Source organism: Diabrotica virgifera, chromosome 1, assembly GCF_917563875.1.
Source record: "Diabrotica virgifera virgifera chromosome 1, PGI_DIABVI_V3a".
Taxonomy (NCBI): domain Eukaryota; kingdom Metazoa; phylum Arthropoda; class Insecta; order Coleoptera; family Chrysomelidae; genus Diabrotica; species Diabrotica virgifera.
Genome location: NC_065443.1, coordinates 215,326,354 through 215,348,050, shown reverse-complemented (window position 1 = coordinate 215,348,050; position 21,697 = coordinate 215,326,354). Strand labels below are relative to the sequence as shown.

General features: G+C 32.0%; 2 protein-coding genes across 3 annotated transcripts in view; one reads left to right on the top strand and one right to left on the bottom strand.

The window, feature by feature from the left end:
• The window catches only part of LOC114326418 (uncharacterized), a 376,347-nt gene that overhangs the window by 184,652 nt on the left and 169,998 nt on the right, over window positions 1-21,697 (bottom strand). The gene's annotated exons all lie outside the window — the stretch shown is intronic.
• Window positions 1-21,697, top strand: part of LOC114326416 (uncharacterized) — a 52,445-nt gene that overhangs the window by 13,317 nt on the left and 17,431 nt on the right. For both annotated transcript variants that reach the window (XM_028274781.2, XM_028274782.2), the window contains exons 2-3: window positions 1,835-2,191; window positions 9,265-10,042. In XM_028274781.2, the coding sequence (XP_028130582.1) occupies window positions 1,835-2,191; window positions 9,265-10,042 (1,135 nt within the window). The remainder of the gene's footprint in view (window positions 1-1,834; window positions 2,192-9,264; window positions 10,043-21,697) is intronic.

Below are 21,697 nucleotides of genomic sequence, written 5' to 3'. Positions count from 1 at the left end.
TGTATTTTGAGTTAAATAAATTACCTACATACATTCTTCTTTTCTGTCAATTAATTTAATTCAAAAACAATTTTTGGTCACCCCGTATAAATAATTATATTTATGTTTGAATAGAGAATTGAAGAACCTTTCAAATGAGCTAGCGGACGACCTCTATTCTCATTAAAAAATTGTCGATTACGTCATCACGTCCAGATGGATGACGTCACTAGTATGATATAATATGCAAAAAATTCACAATTTAAAAATAAAGATCGACCTGTTTCGAGATTTTTCCTTAAATTGCCAGCTTACGAAATAATGAAAGATATCATCGAGATAGTTAAAGTATTCCAAAGTATAGTTAAGTTACTAACTATACTACTATACTGTAATATTAAGTTAAGTACTTTTTCGGTTTAGAAGCGTTAAAATCATATTTTCAGAATTAATAATCCTTAATATTAATATACACTGAGCGGCACAAAAAATGGCCACCCCACAAAATGGGTAATTTCTGATGTCGTGAATTTTCTAAATCTGTTGTCCGATTTTATTGATTTTTTTACATTTTATAGCCTTATTCTTTAACAATGTCGCTGTAATAAAATTATTACTAGACAGGTAAATGATCATTGTATACCGGGTGTACCAATCAAACTGTGTTTTATTCTCAAAGTTCACCACACCCTGTGTAATATTCTAGCATTTATAAAATATTGAAATTAAAACCTAACTATAGCCGCAGGTTTTCTTAACATTCTGTTTTTTGATTCATTCGCTTATGTTGGATAATAAAAAAGTTAGGTATGTACTTTAACAACTAGCCATGTTCTTCATTAATACAGGGTGTTTCTAAATAAGTGCGACAAACTTTAAGGGGCAAATCTGCATAAAAAATAATGGCCGTTTGCTTTATAAACACATGTCGGCAAATGCTTCGTTTCCGAGATACTGGATGTTGAATTATTTTCTTACAAACTGACGATTTATTTATTGCTCTAAAACCGGTTGAGATATGAAAATGAAATTTGGTAGGTTTTAAGATACAGTTATTGCAAATTTTTTGACATGCAATTAAGGATTTTATATTCTCCATTGGCGCGCATACGGGTAATATGACGGGTAATATTACCCGCATGCACGCCAATGGTGAATATAAAATTCTTAGTTGTATGTCAAAAAATGTGCAATAACCGTATCTTAAAACCTGCCAAATTTCATTTTCATATCTCAACCGGTTTTAGAGCAATAAATAAATCGTCAGTTTGTAAGAAAATAATTCAACATCCAGTATCTCGGAAACGAAGCATTTGCCGACATGTGTTTATAAAGCAAACTGCCATTATTTTTTTATGCAGATTTGCCCCTTAAAGTTTGTCACACTTATTTAGAAACACCCTGTATTAATGAAGAACATGGCTAGTTGTTAAAGTACCTAACTTTTTTATTATCCAACATAAGCGAATGAATAAAAAAACAGAATGTAAAGAAAACCTGCGGCTATAGTTGGGTTTTAATTTCAATATTTTATAAATGCTAGAATATTACACAGGGTGTGGTGAACTTTGAGAATAAGACACAGTTTGATTGGTACACCCGGTATACAATGCTCATTTACCTGTCTAGCAATAATTTTATTACAGCGATATTGTTAAAAAATAAGACTATAAAATGTTAAAAAAATCACTTAAATCGGACAACAGATTTAGAAAATTCACGACATCAAAAATTACCCATTTTGTGGGGTGGCCATTTTTTGTGCCGCTCAGTGTAGTTCATTTCTTTTAATAAAAAAATTTGTAATTGACACTATATAAACTATATATTTTTATAACCTCTTTCATCTTTTCAGATTACACCAGCATGGAAAAACTAATCCAGCTCTTCGAAGAAATCAAATGGTTCCTGCGCACCAACGGTCAAGGCTGGCCGAAACCCCTGAAGACCACGCCGCAACTGACTATAGAACCCATAAATTTTGAAACAGAAGCACCAAAAACACCGAGCTGCTGCAGCCAACTCTTTTATATGGAATCGGAACAAAGTTCCCAAGGCGAGAATAGTACCGCCACCACGGAAATTATATTTCCTTTGCCGTTTTTTGACTCCAGGGTACGACCTTCAGCGGTAGCGGTACCGTTTAGGAGATTCACATTACGAAATATCGAGTCCAGGAGAGCCTCGCATATTATACTCAAGTTTTTCATAGGTAAAGAAAAGTCTAAACTAGATTAATTTTTTTTCTTACATAAAATATTTCAAAGTAGCGCCAAAACAGATAGGCGAGCGGCAAGCACCCCCAAAATGAACAGGTAAATACTTTTGGTAGGTTTTGGTTCCATTTGGCAATTCCGTTTAGTTTCCATTTTAATATTTTTTTCTGAAAATTTTACACAATACAGTTCTTACCTTTCTGAAGATAATTTAACCCGTTTAACGCTTACAGTCTTAGGGCCGGTTGTTCGAACGCTAATCAACAATGATCATTATCAAATATTTAATTACTGTCACCAAAACTGTCAATGTCAACTTTGTTTGGGTTACTGAAAACATAATTAATTACAATTATGAGATTTATTATTAATTATGTTAATAATTATTGTTATATTAATTGATTATAGTCTTAGAATTGTAATTAATTATGTTTTTAACGACCCAAACAAAGTTGACATTGACAGTAATTAATTATTTGATAATGATCATTGTTGATTAGCGTTCGAACAACCGGCCCTTATTCTAATAAAAATTATGAGTTTTTAAAGTAAAAGGTGCAGATTCCTGAATTTCAAAGCTTAATCGCAAAAGTTGAGTGGCGAAATTTGAAATATAGATTTTTAACCACGTTTATGTCAAAATATAGACTACAAAGAAGTTTTCAGGAAAGTTTTAGATCAAAATGTTTTATAGAAAAAAAAATGGTGCAACTTATAATATCCCCTATATAAATCCCCAAAATAACGCTTATTTTTCGAGATTGTATTGAGTATGAGTGGTGAATGGCTAATTTTGGTCTTACTTTATGTTTTTATTGTGCTGAAAACGAAAAGTCGCTTTCACTATTTCCTACTAACACTACATCATCAGTATACATTAAGGACATTAATTAACCTGTAGTTTTGCTGTTATCCGATCCAATACTATCATGCATACAATGCGATCAGTGCAGAGCTTATTGCCATAAAACTAGCAATAAGTATGTATTTAGAACAAGAAGATGATAAATTTGTTATATTCACAGACTCTAAAAGTTCTGTAGAAAAACTTAAAAACCTTTGTTTAAATCCTAATTTAAATTATACACTACTTAATATTTTGGAATTGTATCACAATGTTTTAAGTAGGGGAAAACAAATTTATATTTCATGGTGTAACGGTCACGTTACAAAATTAGCTCTTTAATTATTATTATAATTATTTTCCCTCGGTCTCCATTTAAATTCTCTAATTTCTCGTATAGGACTACTGGGGTGACGTCATACCTCGGTGATGGAACGTACTCCACCTATCGAGAATGATTTCATTTTCTGAGAGAATTTGACGTTCACCTTGGCGAAGAAACGTCTCTCGTTCGCGTTCGTCACTTGGTTTGTGGCTGCTAATTAAGTGGGTTGGTTTGGTACTTGGTACTGGTACCATGAAATGGCGAATGAGTTCCATACACCTTATTTTATAACATCAATCCAGTTTTTTTAAGTAAAAAGTTACCAGCAAGGGTTGTCTGGAGTTAGGGAGACATTTGTGTGACAACTCCTGTTGGAGCCTAATAGGAATCATTCGGTGAGATTTATTTTTTTTGTAATAATTTTTTAATTAGCCATTGTCATGTGTTTTTTGTTGTGGAATATTTAAAATATTAGTCCCATTGTTAAACTTTCTTAGTCAATCTATTAAGGGAAGGGTGTAGATGATTTCGATCTTTATATTATCTTTATATCGATCTTTATATTAATGGGGTTTTTGGTTTTACATAACCAAACATTTTTGAAGTCCTCAAATTAATATTGGAAATAATTACCATTTCTCTGTAGGTTTTAAATTTATTGAACATCCAATATTTTATAAATTCAATATATTTTTACAGATATTTCCTCAAATAAATCATTTCAGTGTCATTTATTCATGTCTTCACACTTAAAATAGTTCAAGGTTACCTGAGATTGGTTTTATGTAGAATATTGCAGTTTCTATAATGTATCCAGAAAAGATCTTTAATAATATTCTTAATATGTGGTTATGTTCATCAAAATTTTCTAGTTCTGAAACTTTTTCTGACAAAAAAAAATTTCTTTGTTTTGAAAAGTTCTTCCTGAAACCTATTAAATTTTACTTCATAGACTTCATAATTCTTTTCCCATATCTAGTATGTTCATATATTTTTACAGTACCTATTTCTTTATACAAAACATGTACAACTTCCTTTGAAAAAAAAAACCAAATATATTATTTGTTAAGATAAAGAAAAAAAAAAGACTAAGTAACTAAATAGTTGTGGCTGAAAAGAAGATGTAGTGGGTGAGTGTAAAGAAAAGGATGAAGTGACTTCTACGTTGAGAAGCCGCAATAGGAAAAATAAAAAAAAAATACTACTAAAGTGCAGTAGTACTGAAGAAAGAGGAATTAGAAGGGATAGAAGTAGAAGTGGGAAGAGACAGAGGCAAACTGAATAGAGTTGGCTAGCTATAGATGCAAGAGAGCAACTTGACACTCAAGGATGGATACGGCTCGTTTGCATGCCTGTCGAAGAACAGTAGCTCTATATAGATAGTAATGATGACTAAAAGATGAAATAATAAAATAAGAATAATGTACTGAAAATGAATGGAGATGACTAATGACTAAAAACGAACAAAATAAATAAAACTAACTAATCATGGGCGCCATGAAAATGATCTTCGATCATTCTCCCAGGTATCTTACACTGCTGTCAAATATTAAATATATTAAACCTGTAATAATGAACATAAAGGAGTAATAAAAATAAATGATATACAAAATAAATAAACATTTATTAAAATGAACTACCAGATTTTTAACAATCTCTGAGTTAAACAAGTTCATATTATGTGACTCTAACATGACAAAAGTTTGCAAAAGTTATGTTCAACCTAAGATAACAACAATGTTACCTGTTACAAAATTACAGGTATAAATACCTTTCACTAACATATAGGGTACAAAATTACATAAGTCTTCTACCAAATGGTTATAGTACGCCTGCTACATACAACTAAAGGAAAACCGATGAATATTAAAAGTAATATAAATAAATATATGTAAATAGGCATGAGCCTAACTAAGGGAAAATACTAAATGAATTAAGCAAAGTTAGATATACAATGAATAAAGTAGAAATGAAGTTGAGATGAATACCGACGATGACCTAAATTAACCGAACAAATGGAATAAAGCGAATAACAGTAAAATATTTGGGAAACAAGCTAGTAATATTAAAAAAATAAATTTACCCGAATTACATAAACCAATATCAAAGCAATAATAAAGTATTAAAAACCTAATTTTCTCTAGGCTTATTCCTGTGCACAAGAAGTTACCGTAGATACAAAGTTTGGGAACCAAATAATCTAATATACAAATATGTCAAAAAAAACCAGAGGTAACCTAAATCTGGAAAAAAAACATAGTGTATTTAACAGATAGTCTGAAATATAAAAAAAAAACCAATAGTTACTAAAACACCTCACTAAATGTTCCCAAACGAGGTTGCGGTTACATCCTAGAAAATGATGCACCAGGATGGTGCGACCCCATGACTCCTGTAGGCCCAGGTGCCAAGACGAAAATTGAGCTGGAACGCTCCCATAGCTTGTTCCCAAAAAGACGTATTCCCATGATGACTTGACTGTGGCTGTAGTGGTTTCTCTAGGTGGTCAAATAAGGTCTATGACTTCATGGTAGGGTTTCTCCCAAATGGCTAAAAAACATTCCCAGTTTTATTTCTCATTTTAAACATGAGCAAAAAGTAAAGGGAAGAAGAAATAATTGAGGAACTTTTTAGAAGCAATAGTATAGAAAAACCGGCCATTAAAAATGGAACAAAAAACCAATCTCAGGTAACCTTGAACTATTTTAAGTGTGAAGACATGAATAAATGACACTGAAATGATTTATTTGAGGAAATATCTGTAAAAATATATTGAATTTATAAAATATTGGATGTTCAATAAATTTAAAACCTACAGAGAAATGGTAATTATTTCCAATATTAATTTGAGGACTTCAAAAATGTTTGGTTATGTAAAACCAAAAACCCCATTAATATAAAGATCGATATAAAGATAATATAAAGATCGAAATCATCTACACCCTTCCCTTAATAGATTGACTAAGAAAGTTTAACAATGGGACTAATATTTTAAATATTCCACAACAAAAAACACATGACAATGGCTAATTAAAAAATTATTACAAAAAAAATAAATCTCACCGAATGATTCCTATTAGGCTCCAACAGGAGTTGTCACACAAATGTCTCCCTAACTCCAGACAACCCTTGCTGGTAACTTTTTACTTAAAAAAACTGGATTGATGTTATAAAATAAGGTGTATGGAACTCATTCGCCATTTCATGGTACCAGTACCAAGTACCAAACCAACCCACTTAATTAGCAGCCACAAACCAAGTGACGAACGCGAACGAGAGACGTTTCTTCGCCAAGGTGAACGTCAAATTCTCTCAGAAAATGAAATCATTCTCGATAGGTGGAGTACGTTCCATCACCGAGGTATGACGTCACCCCAGTAGTCCTATACGAGAAATTAGAGAATTTAAATGGAGACCGAGGGAAAATAATTATAATAATAATTAAAGAGCTAATTTTGTAACGTGACCGTTACAATCCCCATCTACTCGGGAAAAAAAAATTTTATCCATAAAATTTTTTTTTCTAAACTTCAAAATATTAACAACTAAATTTACAATAGTCTAACAATCCACGTTGATTCGCAAGATTACCTAGTAAGAACAAACTAAGGTTCAAGGAAAAATAAATACATATATGACTCAAACTCATGCTAAAATGTTACTATGTTACTCTCTGTTACCAATATTAATGAATTGCTTCAAAAACCAAACAAACTAAATATTGTACTAAAGTTCATACTAATAACTAAGTGTCGAATTGAGCACTAAAACCAAAATTGAGCTATCCATGGACATCAGATTTATAAAGGATATATCCAAGGACGGAACAACCAGGAAAAGGTGTGAGCCAATTCGAACCATATCAAAAGTAAATGTACTTAAGTGAATAAAAAAAAATCAGTAACTAAAATAAGTAAAGAATTGAACACTTAATCCAAAATTGAACTAACAATGGACACCAGATTCATAATAGTATATCCAGAGAAGAACAATCAGGAAGATTTATGGAACAACTCTCACCAATGCTAAATAATACCAATAATAAACATACCAAAGGAATCCAAAACTCAATAACCAAAATAGATGTGGAATCAGACATTTAATCCAAAGTCGAACTATCAGTGGACACCAGATTCATAAAAGGCATATCCAAAGAAGAACGACCAGGCAAATTTATGGACCAATTCACACCAATACTAAACCACATAAACAGATCAGGTCTACGTACACCCACATCCGGTAATACGAATCTATCCAACCAAATACACAAAATAAATGAAGAATCGGACACTTATCCAGAATCAGACTATCAATGGACACCAGATTTATATAAGAGCATATCCAAAGAAGAACGATCAGGCAAATTTATGGACCAATTCTTACTAATCCTAAATATACTAAATTATTGGATCCAATGGTAACTAATACTGAACAAAATAAATAAATTAGGTACACTCAATAAATAAATTAGGTTCTTTACACTCACCCACTACATCTTCTTTTCAGCCACAACTATTTAGTTACTTAGTCTTTTTTTTTTTCCTTACTTCTGTTGGAGTACCTATATATTTCTTTTTACTTTCACTCCAACAGAAGTTTTCTTATTTTTGTTACAATGGATCAAAGCCCATTCAGGTATAGATGGAAATGAAGAAGTTGATTCTTTAGCAAAAAATGGTGCGAAAAATGGAAGACTACTCGCATCAAAAATACCAGAGTCTGACTTTATTCCAATTTTTCGAAAGGAACTAAAGGGAAATTGGCAGCTAAAATATGAATTAAGAGAGAAGGGACAGTTTTTTAAGAATATACAACCAAAAATAAGGGACAAACCATGGTTTGAGAATATATGTAATCGTTCAATTATTCGGATTATAAGTCGAATGCGCTGTAACCATGCCTTATTTCCAGTGTATAAATAAATGTAAAATAGGTTTGTTAGATAATAATAGATGTCTGTGTGATGAAATTGACGATTTCCAACATATTCTTTTAGAATGTCCTTTAAAAAGATTAGAAATTGACAAGCTTTATCAAAATTTAATATCTTACAACATGAAATTTCCAATAAATGTTTCAAATCTATTGACATTAGAGGATAATAGTATTTATAATATTATATATCAGTATGTAAAATCTACTAACATTACTTTGTAAGCAGTATTGCGACAGACAAAAAATTTTCATTGTAAGCCTAAAACGAAAAAATAATTAAAAAAATAAATAAAAAAGGAAGCAAACAACAACAAAAAAAATATACATAAATCCTAATAAAACGAAGAGAAATAAAAAAATAAAAAAAAGAAAATAAATACATAAAAAAAATAATAATAAAAATACGTAAAAAAAATCCTTAGGCATTTACTAACACACTATTATTGTATTGTATACAAATTATTGTTACTCAATGTACCACGTATATAATTGTAAGTAAGCAATGGTTGATAAAACTGTAAGAAAACATGACTGGCCTTTTGGCTATGCCAGGGCCATTAACTTAGTAAAAAAAAAAGATCCAATACTAATCAAAATAAATAAGGACTAAGCACCGAGCCTGGCTGGACTTGGTTGCTTAGACTCCTTTTAATAACTTCTGTTTTCTTTAAATCAAAATAAAATTAGCAATTAAATTAACAATTAAATACATGACAACTAATAGTATAGTCGATTCGCTAAACTGAGACACAACTGTCTACACTACAATCACAGTTGAATGCTCGAGGAGCACTCCCAAATCATGATTCGGGAGTGCTCCTCGTGCTTGTTTATTTCTAGTGCATCTTTATTTTGATTGTAGTGTAGACAGTTGTGTCTCAGATTAGCGAATCGACTATATCTTCTGTACCTTAATTAGGAGAAACTGTTTTTGCCCACTACCTTTATAAAAATCCTCTTTTCAGCGGCCACCACGTGTTTGAACGAGAGGAAATCCAGCAAAGCAACGACTTTAAAATTTCACAATAGTTTCTTCGGTTGGTTGAACAGAGACGTGTTAACTAAAATTGAAGACGACAAATTCTATTCTGCTTTTGGAGGAATACTGCGAATAGAAGAAACGCTTAAAGCAATGGGTGCTGTTTCTGATGAAAGTACGTGTATTCCTGAAGGTGAGCAAGAAATATTGGTTCCAGAAGCAGGAGTATCACATAAACACTTTACATCTTCCGTTATCTTGATAGTAATGTTGGTTATAATTTTACTCTGGTTCCTTATTGGTACCATCTTTATTTGTCTTCGAATGAGACGGTCTCAAAAGAAGCAAGATGAAAAAGATCAGACCAAGTCAAATCCTACTTCGTCCTCGAGCTTAGGAACCAGTAAGTGGTCGTTGTTTTCCAAAAGCAAATCAGACCGAAGTGTGGAAGGCAAATGTAAATGCTCATCTAAAACGTCGGCGTCGGCCTTTAGTAGTTCCTACACAAGCGATTACGATTTAGAAGAAAGGATTAAGAAGAGAAAACAGAAGCAAAGGGATAAGGCTGTGACTATTTGTTATCCTCCTTATTTAGGAGAAAATTTATATATGGAGAAAAACAGACCAGCTGTGATAGACACTCAGACTACGATGAAGAAGTTACCGTCTATAGAAGAAATTTCTGAAGTTACTACTGAAAATAGGAGCCAGCATCGAAAATTAGAAGGAGCTGATAATTCTGTACACATACAAGAACAATCAAGGTAAATTGTTTTTATTCGTACTCCTTCCATTACAAAGAATTTGCTAACTAATAGTTACCTATACATTTGTATCTGACAAATCGCAAACAAAAATAAAAAAACCGGTAAAAGTGATGAGTTTTGAAACGATCCCAAATGGTTGTTTTGAGTTATTATCAACAAAAACTATTTCTGTGGTGAAACGTAACCAATTGGATATTTTCTATGGGTGATTATTAAGTCACAAATAATTTTTTCTTTAGTGACATATCCAGTAATTTAACAGTTATTTATGTACCAAGTCAGTCAAGTTAGTCTTTAACAAACGAGTCTGATATTATGAGCAGAGCGAGCATAGCGAGCGAGGCGAATAACAGACGAGTTCGATAAAGAATATTTACTGACGTGGTGCATACAAAATTTTATCGCATTTTATATTGGTTTTAACACTTAGGTACTTACAATTTACAATTTAAGAACTTTTTAAATTTTAAACGTCATAATAATTTCATGACAGTGATGACAGATATCTTTTGCAAGATGGTTGCTTTCGATTTTTAATCGATAGTTATCAATATTGAATAATTACTAAATCGGTAAAATTTTAATTTATTTTATATGAATATAATTGCAAAATACTACATAATTTCACTTTTTAACATAAATTTAATTGATAATATCGCAAATTGTGTACAATATTTTTAACTAACTAAAGTAAATAAATTGTAAGTTACTCAAATAAATAATCGATTACTGCCATCGACCACTTACATTCAATCTCGATTAATCGCGGCAGGTAAAGTAAACTTCTTTCAGTACAATAAAGTGTTACTTTACTGCCGCAAATGAGTACAATAATAAATGACTTTAGTGACGGTTGGCGATAAAAGATATTATTGTTTTAAACATAATATGGTAAACTCAGAACGTATTCAAAAGTGATCTTCCAATCTGCTTGAAACGGAAACTCTTTCACCAATGCGTTTTGCCGGTTATGACCTATGGTGCTGAAACTCTGACATTAACAACCGCGTCTGCTAAGAATCTAAGAATTGCTCAACGTAATGCCTCCTCTACACATCGGCAGACGCAGATGTGTGATTGGGTAATTTGATCGTTTGTTGTTTATATATCACGTCGGCGGACGCGTCTGCGAAATATCCGATTGTTGTCGGTTTTTGCAGCACAGATCAAAGGGTTTTGGTGGAAACGTCCGATGCCTCTCCACACATCTGAACTCTGACCTCACGACGCATTAGTTTTCGCAGTGAATTCTAGCAGATATTGCGTCTCTAGAGAATTAACACAGACTGAACGATTTACAGATGTGTACAGTACAGATGTGTGGTCAGCTCGTGATGATACATCGGCAGATGCATCCGCAGACGCGTGTGTCGATGTGTAGAGGAGGCATAAGATGAAAAGGTCGATGATTGGTGTGTCATTGCGGAACCATATAACAAACAAAAAACAAAGAACTACAATTGAGAGCAGGAGTCACAGACGTTGTATGTCAGGTGGCTAAAATTAAATGGAACTGGGCCTGTCATGTGGCTTGTATGACGGATGGGAGATGGACAAAGAGGTTGCTCGAGTGGAGACCAAGAGCCGGTAAAAGAAGTAGAGGAAGACCACCCACGCGAGTGACGGACGATATAAAAAGAATCACCACAAATTGGATTCAAAGCGCCCAGGACAGAAGACAGTGGACGGAAATAGGGGAGGTCTATATCCAGCAGTGGATGCAAAGGGCTGATTGATGTTGATGATGATGGTTTTAAACAATTGACTTGGTTGTTTTTCCAATTTTTTTAAGAAAAAGTCGATTTTGTTTTTTTTTTTTGTGTGAATTTGATAGCCTTGGCCGAGCCAATTAGCCAGACATTTTGTTATTTTAAAAACAAACAAATTTGTTTTTTCAATCAGAGGAATTTTTTCTGTATTTCTAACTCTAAATACATAACAAACTAACATATTACAATTATTATCTAAATAATACACTGTTTTGGTTGTAAATATTTTTTTTATATTTTTTTTAACTTTTATTTTTTTTGTATTTTTTTTATTTTTTCAATTTGTTTTTTTTTATTATTTTTTTATTATTATTTTTGATTAATTGTTTTTTCTTACTACGCTAAGACTAAACCCGATTCAACATCTTCGAGGTTTACATCTTCTTAGTTTTTTTTTCTTTCTTTTCTTTTTCTTTTTTTTTTGCTTTTTTGCTTTTTTTTTTCTTGCTTTTCCTTTTCTCTTTTTTTTTCTTGTTCTTTTCTTTTTTCAATTATAATATACAATAATTACTTAAATCTACAGGGTTTAAAAAAATAACAACAGAACAAACATGTTTGTTTTGTTTTAGAATAGAATAGAATAGAAATATGCTTTATTGTCATGAAAAATTTAACAATTTTATAGACAAAGCTTACAAGAATCATAAATAAGAACAATAACAAATAACAAATACAATTTACTAAAATGATATAAATCGTCTGATATAAACCTGCCTGCTTTGTTTTAACAAAATTTCTTAAATACAGGGTAAATTTTATTGCTACAATCTATATTTACAGTTTTTGATATGTTCGTAAATTGTTTTTAATGTGTTAATATCTTCATAAAATATCAAATTGTTCAGGTAGACGGGAAGTGGAATTTTTAATATATTAAGATTATCATAAAATTTGTTTATATTTACTGATTGATGTGAACATTCGAGGAGAATATGTACTAGATCACCTTCTTTTCCACACTCACAGTTAGGTGACTCAGTGAGACCCAAACTGCACATATTATGAAGGGGGGTAAGAGCATGATTACATCTCAATCTATTTATAACTCTTATGAAATGGCGATTTGATACAGAATGAAACCATCTTTTAATGGGAATTTCAGGCTGCTTTTGTTTGTAATTACTACCAGTTCTCTTGTTTCGATAATACCTTTGCCAATTTTCTTTTTGGTGTCGTCTACTAATAATATCAATATCCGAAATGGGTAGTAAGTTCATGGGAAGTTTTTCGCCTATTTCTAGGGCGGATTTGGTTATCCTGTCTACTATTTCGTTACCCCTAGTGCCTGCGTGTCCCTTTATCTATGATATAATGATGTTTTTTCCTAAATTTGCAAAAAGAGTCATAATTTCCAGTTTCACATGATTGAGTTGTTGGTACTTATGTACGTTAGTTATTAGTCTATCAACGGCACTCTTACTGTCTGTAAATATTATGCAGCTATAGGGTGCGTTACTAAATATGTGTCTTAAAGCAAAAAGTATCGCTATCATTTCAGCGGTGCGGTGTTTATCGATGATTCACAAGGCAATTTGAATAATTTTTTAAATCCACTTTGAATATTGATTATTGCACATCCTACTTTGTTTTGTACTTTGGATCCATCTGTAGAGTAAAACTGATAATGTGGCCATTTATAAAGTATAAAAAATGATTGAAAAATGGCTGGATTTAAATTAATATCCATATTTGTTTATTTTGGTTTATGAAACTCACTTATAAACACAGCAAAAATAATAATATATCATAATTTCTTTTTGGACTATGCCGTGACCTGTCTATGTAGGGAAGTAATGTGAGCGTTAGGTAGTCGTCGAGTGTTCTGTCCAGCAAATTTAACTTTCGATTTCTGGCTAAATAGCTAAGTGCTAAAGCCACAAATAAAAAAAAAACTTTCGATTTCGTAACAATGGATTAGCCCTATACCCAACCCCCAAAATGGGGGGCCAGGGACTCTTCTGTTTCCATATCTTAGCCCTCCAGAGTTTCCATATCTTACTACTAGTTTCCATACTAGCCAAAGGGTTCCAGATCTAAGTCGCTGGAAACTGGCCTTCGCCCATCCCATCGCGAGTAAGATGTGTTAGTGTGATTGAGGTGTCAACTAGACAATTCTTCAACGTCAACTTTTCCCACTGAAGACAAGGATAAAGAATTTTATTGTAAAACTAAGACCACTACTTCTTGAACTCAACAACCTCTGATGTGTGCACTATTTTAACCAAAGGTTTCTTGTCTTGTTCTCGGTGTAGCATCGGTTCATAAGTCGGATCATAGTTCCTAATAATTCTTTTCATGGCGGCAAAATTTCAGATACAAATAAATGACCACCCTGTGGAAAATATTGATTAAAACTCTCTAGTCATCCAGTCTCAACTAAAAAAGCAGATGTCAATAATATCAATGCATGATTTTGGTTCTGACCGACACAACTGCCTGATCGCCATAGAAGCCTGAGAAGTATCTTCATGCAATACCCCACCCTCTTATCTATGTCTTTATGTTATGTTTCTTCATATAGACATAGGAGGTAGCTACTAGAACGCTACTAGTGTACACTGGTATATTATGTTACAATAGTTTCCAGGTAGACAGCATTTCTTTTCAATATAAGTACTCACAAATCTTCTTTGGTGCGTGGCAAGCCACGAAATACACACACCCAAACTCATATGAAATCGCCATGTATTTCAAAGCAATATTTATTTATTTTTAAAAAACTTGTTATTGTTGCGAAAAATAAGGGTTTTAATTGAAAATAAACAAATCGATGACAATTAGACAGTACATCTTGGTGCGGTATAGGTTATTTGCTTGAGTTGCAAATTGAACGAAAATAAACAAACTAACTTTTGCGTCCAAAAACTAAAACATGTCTCATGTGTGGTAATAGAATTTACAATGGGGAAAGATTATTGGTCTTGTGGAGCAAGTAATGTTCTCAGAGGGACATAGCTGTAGAGCTAGGTGTAATACAGGGCGTTCTGTCCAAAACCTACGCTAGGTAACAAGAACTAGGAAGTTCAAAAATAAAGCAAGAGAAAGTCGCCAAAAAGTAATAACTGCTCGCCACGATCGTTTAATTGTCCAATCAGCTGGAAGCTCCAAATGCAGCTTTTGGAAGCTACAGTTGTAATTGTTTCAGTTGAAACGATAAGAAGAAGAGTTCGTGTGAAGAAGTATACAGCAGGAGACAGTTATGGGTTTTTGAGTTATCCAGGCAGCACAAGATTGATCGCCTAAATTGGGGTCTTCACCACCAAAACTGGAACATTGGGAATTGACAAAATGCGCTACTTTCAGAAAAAGTCAGGATTTGTGTAAAATCAGATAACCCACGAAATCGTATACTTAGAGGTCGAGGAAGACAAGCAAGAACGAAAACTGTCAGATCTGTTCACAAATATACAAGGGGAAGTGTAATGTTCTGGAGAGGAATTGTGATCCGTAAAAAATCTTCTATAATTTTCATCCAATAAACTTTAACTGCTTATAAGTATGTTGATAACCTGTAGTTAAACTCTGGAGAGGTGCAACAGGAAAAAATTTAATTTTCATGTATGAGAATGGACCTCCACATGCCATTAGAGTGACTAGAGACTAGAGTTGTACAAGTTTGACTTGAATGTTTGAAATTGACTTGAGTTTGACATAATTTCAAGTCAAACTCAAGTCAAACCTTCTGACAAATAATTCAAGTCAAGTCAAACTGGTCCATAGTTACACGTTTGAATATTCAAACTGTTTGTCAAACTAGTTTGAGAGTTTGAAAAATAATTTATTTAGTAACTTAGTAGATATACTTTTTTGTCGAGTTAGATGCTAGTTACCGATGACAAAATTGATGATATAGTACTGATAGCCAGAAATAAACAAGAATTAAAAGAAATAATAAAAAGACTAGAGACTATAGCGAGAAAGAAGGGGATATACATAAATGAAGAAAATACTAAATATATAGAATGAATAGAACGAGAATACATACAAGGACAATACAGGACAATAAGCACAGAAAGAAAATCATATAAATTCGAAGAAGTAGAATTATACCAATATCTAGGAGCGATATTCACTAGGAGACCAAATATGAAAGATGAAAACCAAGCGAGAAATATGGCTGGTAATCTTTGTATCTTTGCTCTAAACAACTTAAGAAGTAAAAACATATCTAGAAAGGCTAAGGTTGAAAATAGACAGTGATAACACCTATAGCATTATATGCCAGTGAAACACGGACAATGAACAAATCCGAAAAAGTCATGCTGAAAGTGTGGGAAAGAAAAGTCCTCAGGAAACTATTTGTAGGAAAGCTATGAAATCGAATCTGGATAAAAATACCAAATGTAGAACTAGATCTATGGAGAACCGAATATAGAAGAGATCAGGGATCATCAAATCACAAAGACTGAGGTGGTTGGGACATATCCAAAGGATGACAAACACAAGACTTCCCAAAACAATACTAACGGGAGGAAAAAGAGGAAAGAAGAAGAAAAGTAGACCGAAAACCAGATGGAAGAAATATGTTAAAAGAGACATAGAAGAAATTAAAATCACAAATTGGAAAAATAAACCAGCAAACAGGAGAGAATGGAAAAGAAAAGTAAACCAAATTATGGGCATTCTAGGCCTGGAGAGCTAAATTATATATTTACATCTGAGTACATAATGTGTAAAGGCTTATAACCACATTCCTATAAGTATATAGAAATTACCATGATGTCGATAAAATTACAACATCCACAGTGGACCTACTCTAAGATGGTAAAATTACTATTGAAAGTTTGAAATATTGAGTTAAAATATGCTATAAAATTAAATGTAACTAAAAAATTCTGGTGCTACTATAGCATGCGTTCTACCTGCGCATATCTATTGCAGTGCTATTATATTGTAGTGTGCAGAATAATCCAATTTTGTGGCTTATTCCAAACTAAAATAGTAAATTGATATGACAGAGTATTAATTACATTACATTTAATTAACAGTTAAAATAATAATTCTCATAATTTATGCGTTTTATTCACTTTGTAGAATTTCAAGATTTTTTGCCGGCACTATAATTATGTGTCGTAGACCGCAAGCCATAGCAGAAACGGATATTCGTTTGATTTTTGAACAGCAATAAAGCACTTGAGTCAGAATTCTCGTTTAAGGGATGCAATTAAAAAAGATAAACTGGAATTTGTCAATGGATAGTTTAGATATATTTATGAGAGTGTTTGTACTATTTCTTTTATCTAAGGGCCAGGTCGAAAACGCTGGTGGCATATGGTGTCAAGCTGTCAGTTCGCTCCAAAACGTACAATACAGAAGTATTTTTTAAAATTCAAGAGTTAAATAATCTACCTCTTAAAGGTTGTTTTCCTTTTTACATCATTATAATATAGACCAGTAAGAATCTGCGAAAAAACATCTATTTTTGGATGTGAGAGGTGGCATTCGGATTTTTGCTGATAAAGTTAGGTGACACCTTCAGTAATAATAATTGACTTATGCTCCTTCTCAAATATGCCGGAACATTAAAAAAAAATTAAAATATTTAAAAATTTCGAAAAACATCGATTTTTTTCTGCTTTCTTTGCTTATAACTTTAAAACGATTCGTTTTGGAACAAAGTCGTAGAGAAATAAAATAAAGATAATTGAATTTTGTAGGTATGATATACGACTGGTAAAAAATGTCTTAAGTTATTACCTTTTCTGCAATATAGCAATAAACACAAAATAAGTCTGTTTTTATTCAATATTTTTTAACCACTTTGGTGGCACTTAGAACCTTAGTAATTCGCTTAGGAAATTCTTTGTAACATACTTAAATCGTGTACCAAATTTCATTAAAATCGATCTAATAAATTTTGCATAATAAATTTGCAATCTAAATGTTTTTAAAAAAGTTCAAATTTTTTAAAATCTTTCTGAACAAAAAGTAGACCATTTAGAAGTTGGCTAATTTTTTACATATAAAGAGGTGCTCTACCTATCTAATACACTGTACAGAATTAAAATCGGATTATTTAAGGGGTCTCAGCAATGTTTTAAATGTATTAATAATTTTTTGGCTTATAAACAAATAGCTTTGTTTAATAATAAAAAAAATTAATTTTTAGCAATGAAAATAATTAAAACCGGTATAATTTGACTTAAACTTTCAAATGCTGTCAGCAGAATTGCTATTTTATTTTTAATCAAACGTTATTCGCGTTCAAAAATTGCAATTTCTCGATTTTTTGAAAGTTCCACCGCGTTTATCTCGAAAACTATGCATCCTACGAAAAAACTTGTAAGAACATTTTTTGCTTAGAATTACCCAAGAAATACAAAAAAATGTTTTATTTTGCGGAAAATCGATGTTATGTGATTCCTCAAGTTCTTTGTTTATAACAATCTTATCGACATCCGGATCAACTGTGACCCAAAAAATTCGTGTTATACGGGTCAAAATACATAAAAAAAACTTGGGTGAGTCCATCTAAATAAAGGAGCCCGTAGCACCCAAATTTGGTGTACGGCTTTAGCACATTACAAAAATTTTCTAAGCGAATTAGGAAGGTTCCAAGTGTAACCTAAGTGATGGAAAATCATTGAATAAGGACAGGCTTGTTTTGCCCCCTTTAACCAATCGCATCTGATATAAAATTTAATTATCTTTGTTTTATTTATATACGACTTTGTTCTAAAATGAATAGCTTTTAAGTTATAAGCAAAAAAAGTAGAAAAAAAAACGAAATTTTTTGAAATTTTTAAATATTTTATTTTTTTTTATTAATGTTCCGGGCATATTTGAGAAGGAGCATAATTCAATTATTATTAACGAAGTTAATAATACGGGGTAGGCGGTATAATACCGTCTACCCCTGATGATTATATTTCATATAAAAAAGAAAATATTTAAAAATAATTGAGTAATGATAATAGGGTTATTGGTTTTATGTCTATAATTGAATTTTTTTTTCAGATACAGTCTACAAATGTTATGTTTGGCTTTAAATTTTAAATATATTGACCTATCTATATGCATTAAGTTTTCTAAATTATCCAAACTTATAAACTAGCGCGTTTATACGCTGTTAGCTCGTACGTAGAGGGGATATTTAAAAATTCGCGAGCGCCAGTAGTGACAAGTCTGTAAACGTTTACTGGAAATTTGACATAAACGTCAAAGTGATTAATTTAAAATTAAAAATAAAAACATTAATTATAAAAAATATTAGTTGGTCAAAGCTGTGATATATATTTTTACCTTAAATATTCTTACGTTTTAAATACTGAATATGTTCCCATCTACACGATAATTTGTGAAAGTATCTGAAGTAAGAAATTAATATTTCATCAATAGAACGTCAAAATGATTTGTAAAATCTTAAAAAAATCCGTTACAATTTAATTACTTTTTTGTGTTGTAAATATTAAGCTATAACAATTAAATAATAAATTTAAAAATTACTGGTGAAAGTTGCATTACTAATCCGCTAGGAGCGACACCAGCGAAGCTTAGAGCGTATAGGGTTTTATTTGTATGTCTGTGGTTTAAGTATCATATTATCAGGTAATACATTTCAATGTTTATTGAAATTTATTTTCTTGTCTTGTTGGGGGGGGGGGAGGGGGGAATTTCTCCTATTTTTCCTCCGTAGATCCGCCACTGAGACATTATCGCACAAAGCACACACTTCACAACGAACGTAACTGAACACAATATGGTATTCAAACTTCAAACTGTTTGAAGAAGTTTGATTTCAAGTCAAACCTAAAGATATTGAAATCAAGTCAAGTCAAACTTTTTTACAAAATAAGTTTGGTTTTCAAGTCAAGTCAAGTTTGTTGAGTAAAATCAAACTAGTTTGACTTGATGCATCTCTACTAGAGACATCATTAAAGCAGAAGGTATCCCTTGTTTGGAGTGGCCTGCTTGCTCACCCGAGCTTAACCCTATAGAGTATTTGTGGGATATGCTTAAAAGAAAAATTAGAGCTCGCCGAAATAATCCACGAAACACCGCAAGGCTAGTACAAGCTGCTCTTGAAGAATGAAGCAACCTACCACAAAAAAATGTTGATAATTTGATTAGGAGCATGCCCACGCAAACAAGCTTGCATAAGGACTAGAGGTGATAACACTGACTATAAAAAAAAAACAAAAAAAAAATAAAAATAGTTTAAACATTATTCGTTTTATATTGAAATTTTTTATGCTATTGACTTTAACCCATTAGCGCTCACGAGATCTAATTTGAAGAATTAATATATTTTTCATTGGGTATTTATTAGTAATATTATTTGTAACAAAACTTCAAATGTAACTATATTAGAAAAAAAATAGAATTACTTAGATATAGATATGCACCCAAATCAGTACACCGGGCACTACACCGCCTTAATAAATAATGTACCAGAAAAAATTAATTTAAATGAAAAGTTTTTTAAAACAGTCACTATCAAAACAAAGAGTTATACATATTACACTTTTCACCAAATCCATCTGGCTCTTTAATGACACTGAGCACACCTTAATTGTTTAATAAGTTGTTTTGGAAAGTGTCGTCCTTCATGTTTCTTAACGGTAGGCAGAATATCTCCGGAAAGTCTACATTTCATAAACATTGATTTGGCATTACAACCTAAATAAACTTCATTTAAGTATTGTAATTTATGTTTAACGATTTCAAACCGATGATTCCACCATGACGTTCCACCAATTTGTACAAGTTTTGTCCATTTCGGGCCTAAACACGTACATACATCTTCTAATTCTGCATACGAAGAGGAATGAACCTCAATTTCTCCTACGTCTATAGGTAGTGTCAAACTGCCTTCATAAGGTTATCATCCCTCAATGTATTCCTCATCAGTTAGCATATCTGGGTCTGGAAGTATAATACCAATATCCACCTCAGACTGCGAATTAGAAACACGAATATCTTCTAATGCTGAAGGGTAAACCATCGTATTTCTTTTCATAGAAATTTCGAACACTAATGCTCTCAAAATCATTTACATATGCCATTTGTGTAGCAAAATTGTAAAATATCAAAAATAGTCCCATGCGCCCATTGTACTCATATGGGTACACCTAAATTTAACAACAAATAAATCACGTTATAATTAAAATTCTGAAAAATTAATCACTTAAGCCCTTTACTAAACTTATTATAGACTAACGTAAACCATTTGATGACAAAAAGAAGTAAACGGGAAAAACATACTGTAAATTTACGAAGTTGATGTCGAGAGAATAAAAAACGCAGGTGTTGACTACATTAACAATAAATCAAAAATAACAAACCAACTGAATCATTCACCGAAATCTGTTAAGGTTGTCGAAGGGGTATTTAGTTTCCTGTAAATACGAAGAATTGCAACTATTTTATTATAAAATGGCACTAGTATGTCAAAATAGCAGCTGTACTTAAATGAGTACAATGGGCGCTAATGGGTTAAAACAAGTAGTTTCAATTTGTTTGTTAAATACTTTATTGTTTTATTTAATTGTTATGTATTTGTTATTAAATTGCTTTAAAATAAATATCGTTTGACTTCGTGTGTTTGTTTTTTTAAATTCGCGCGAAATAATATGACATGTCAGATGATTCCATATAAGTTTGAGTGTGTGTACGTATAGGATAATGGTGAGACTCGAATTAAAAAGAAATGCACTCGCCCATACATATACAGGGTGAGTTTTTAGTGGGGGATCGGTCGATAACTCCATTATGGTATAAAATGTCGAGAAAAGGTATTTAAGAAAAATGTAGGCAATGATATTTTCCACGCTTGGAAAATATGTCCATTTCTACAGGGTGATCAGTAACTGCGTGGTATATCAAATATATAATTTTTTAAATGGGACACCCTATATATTTTTTCATATTTATATTCTCCTCA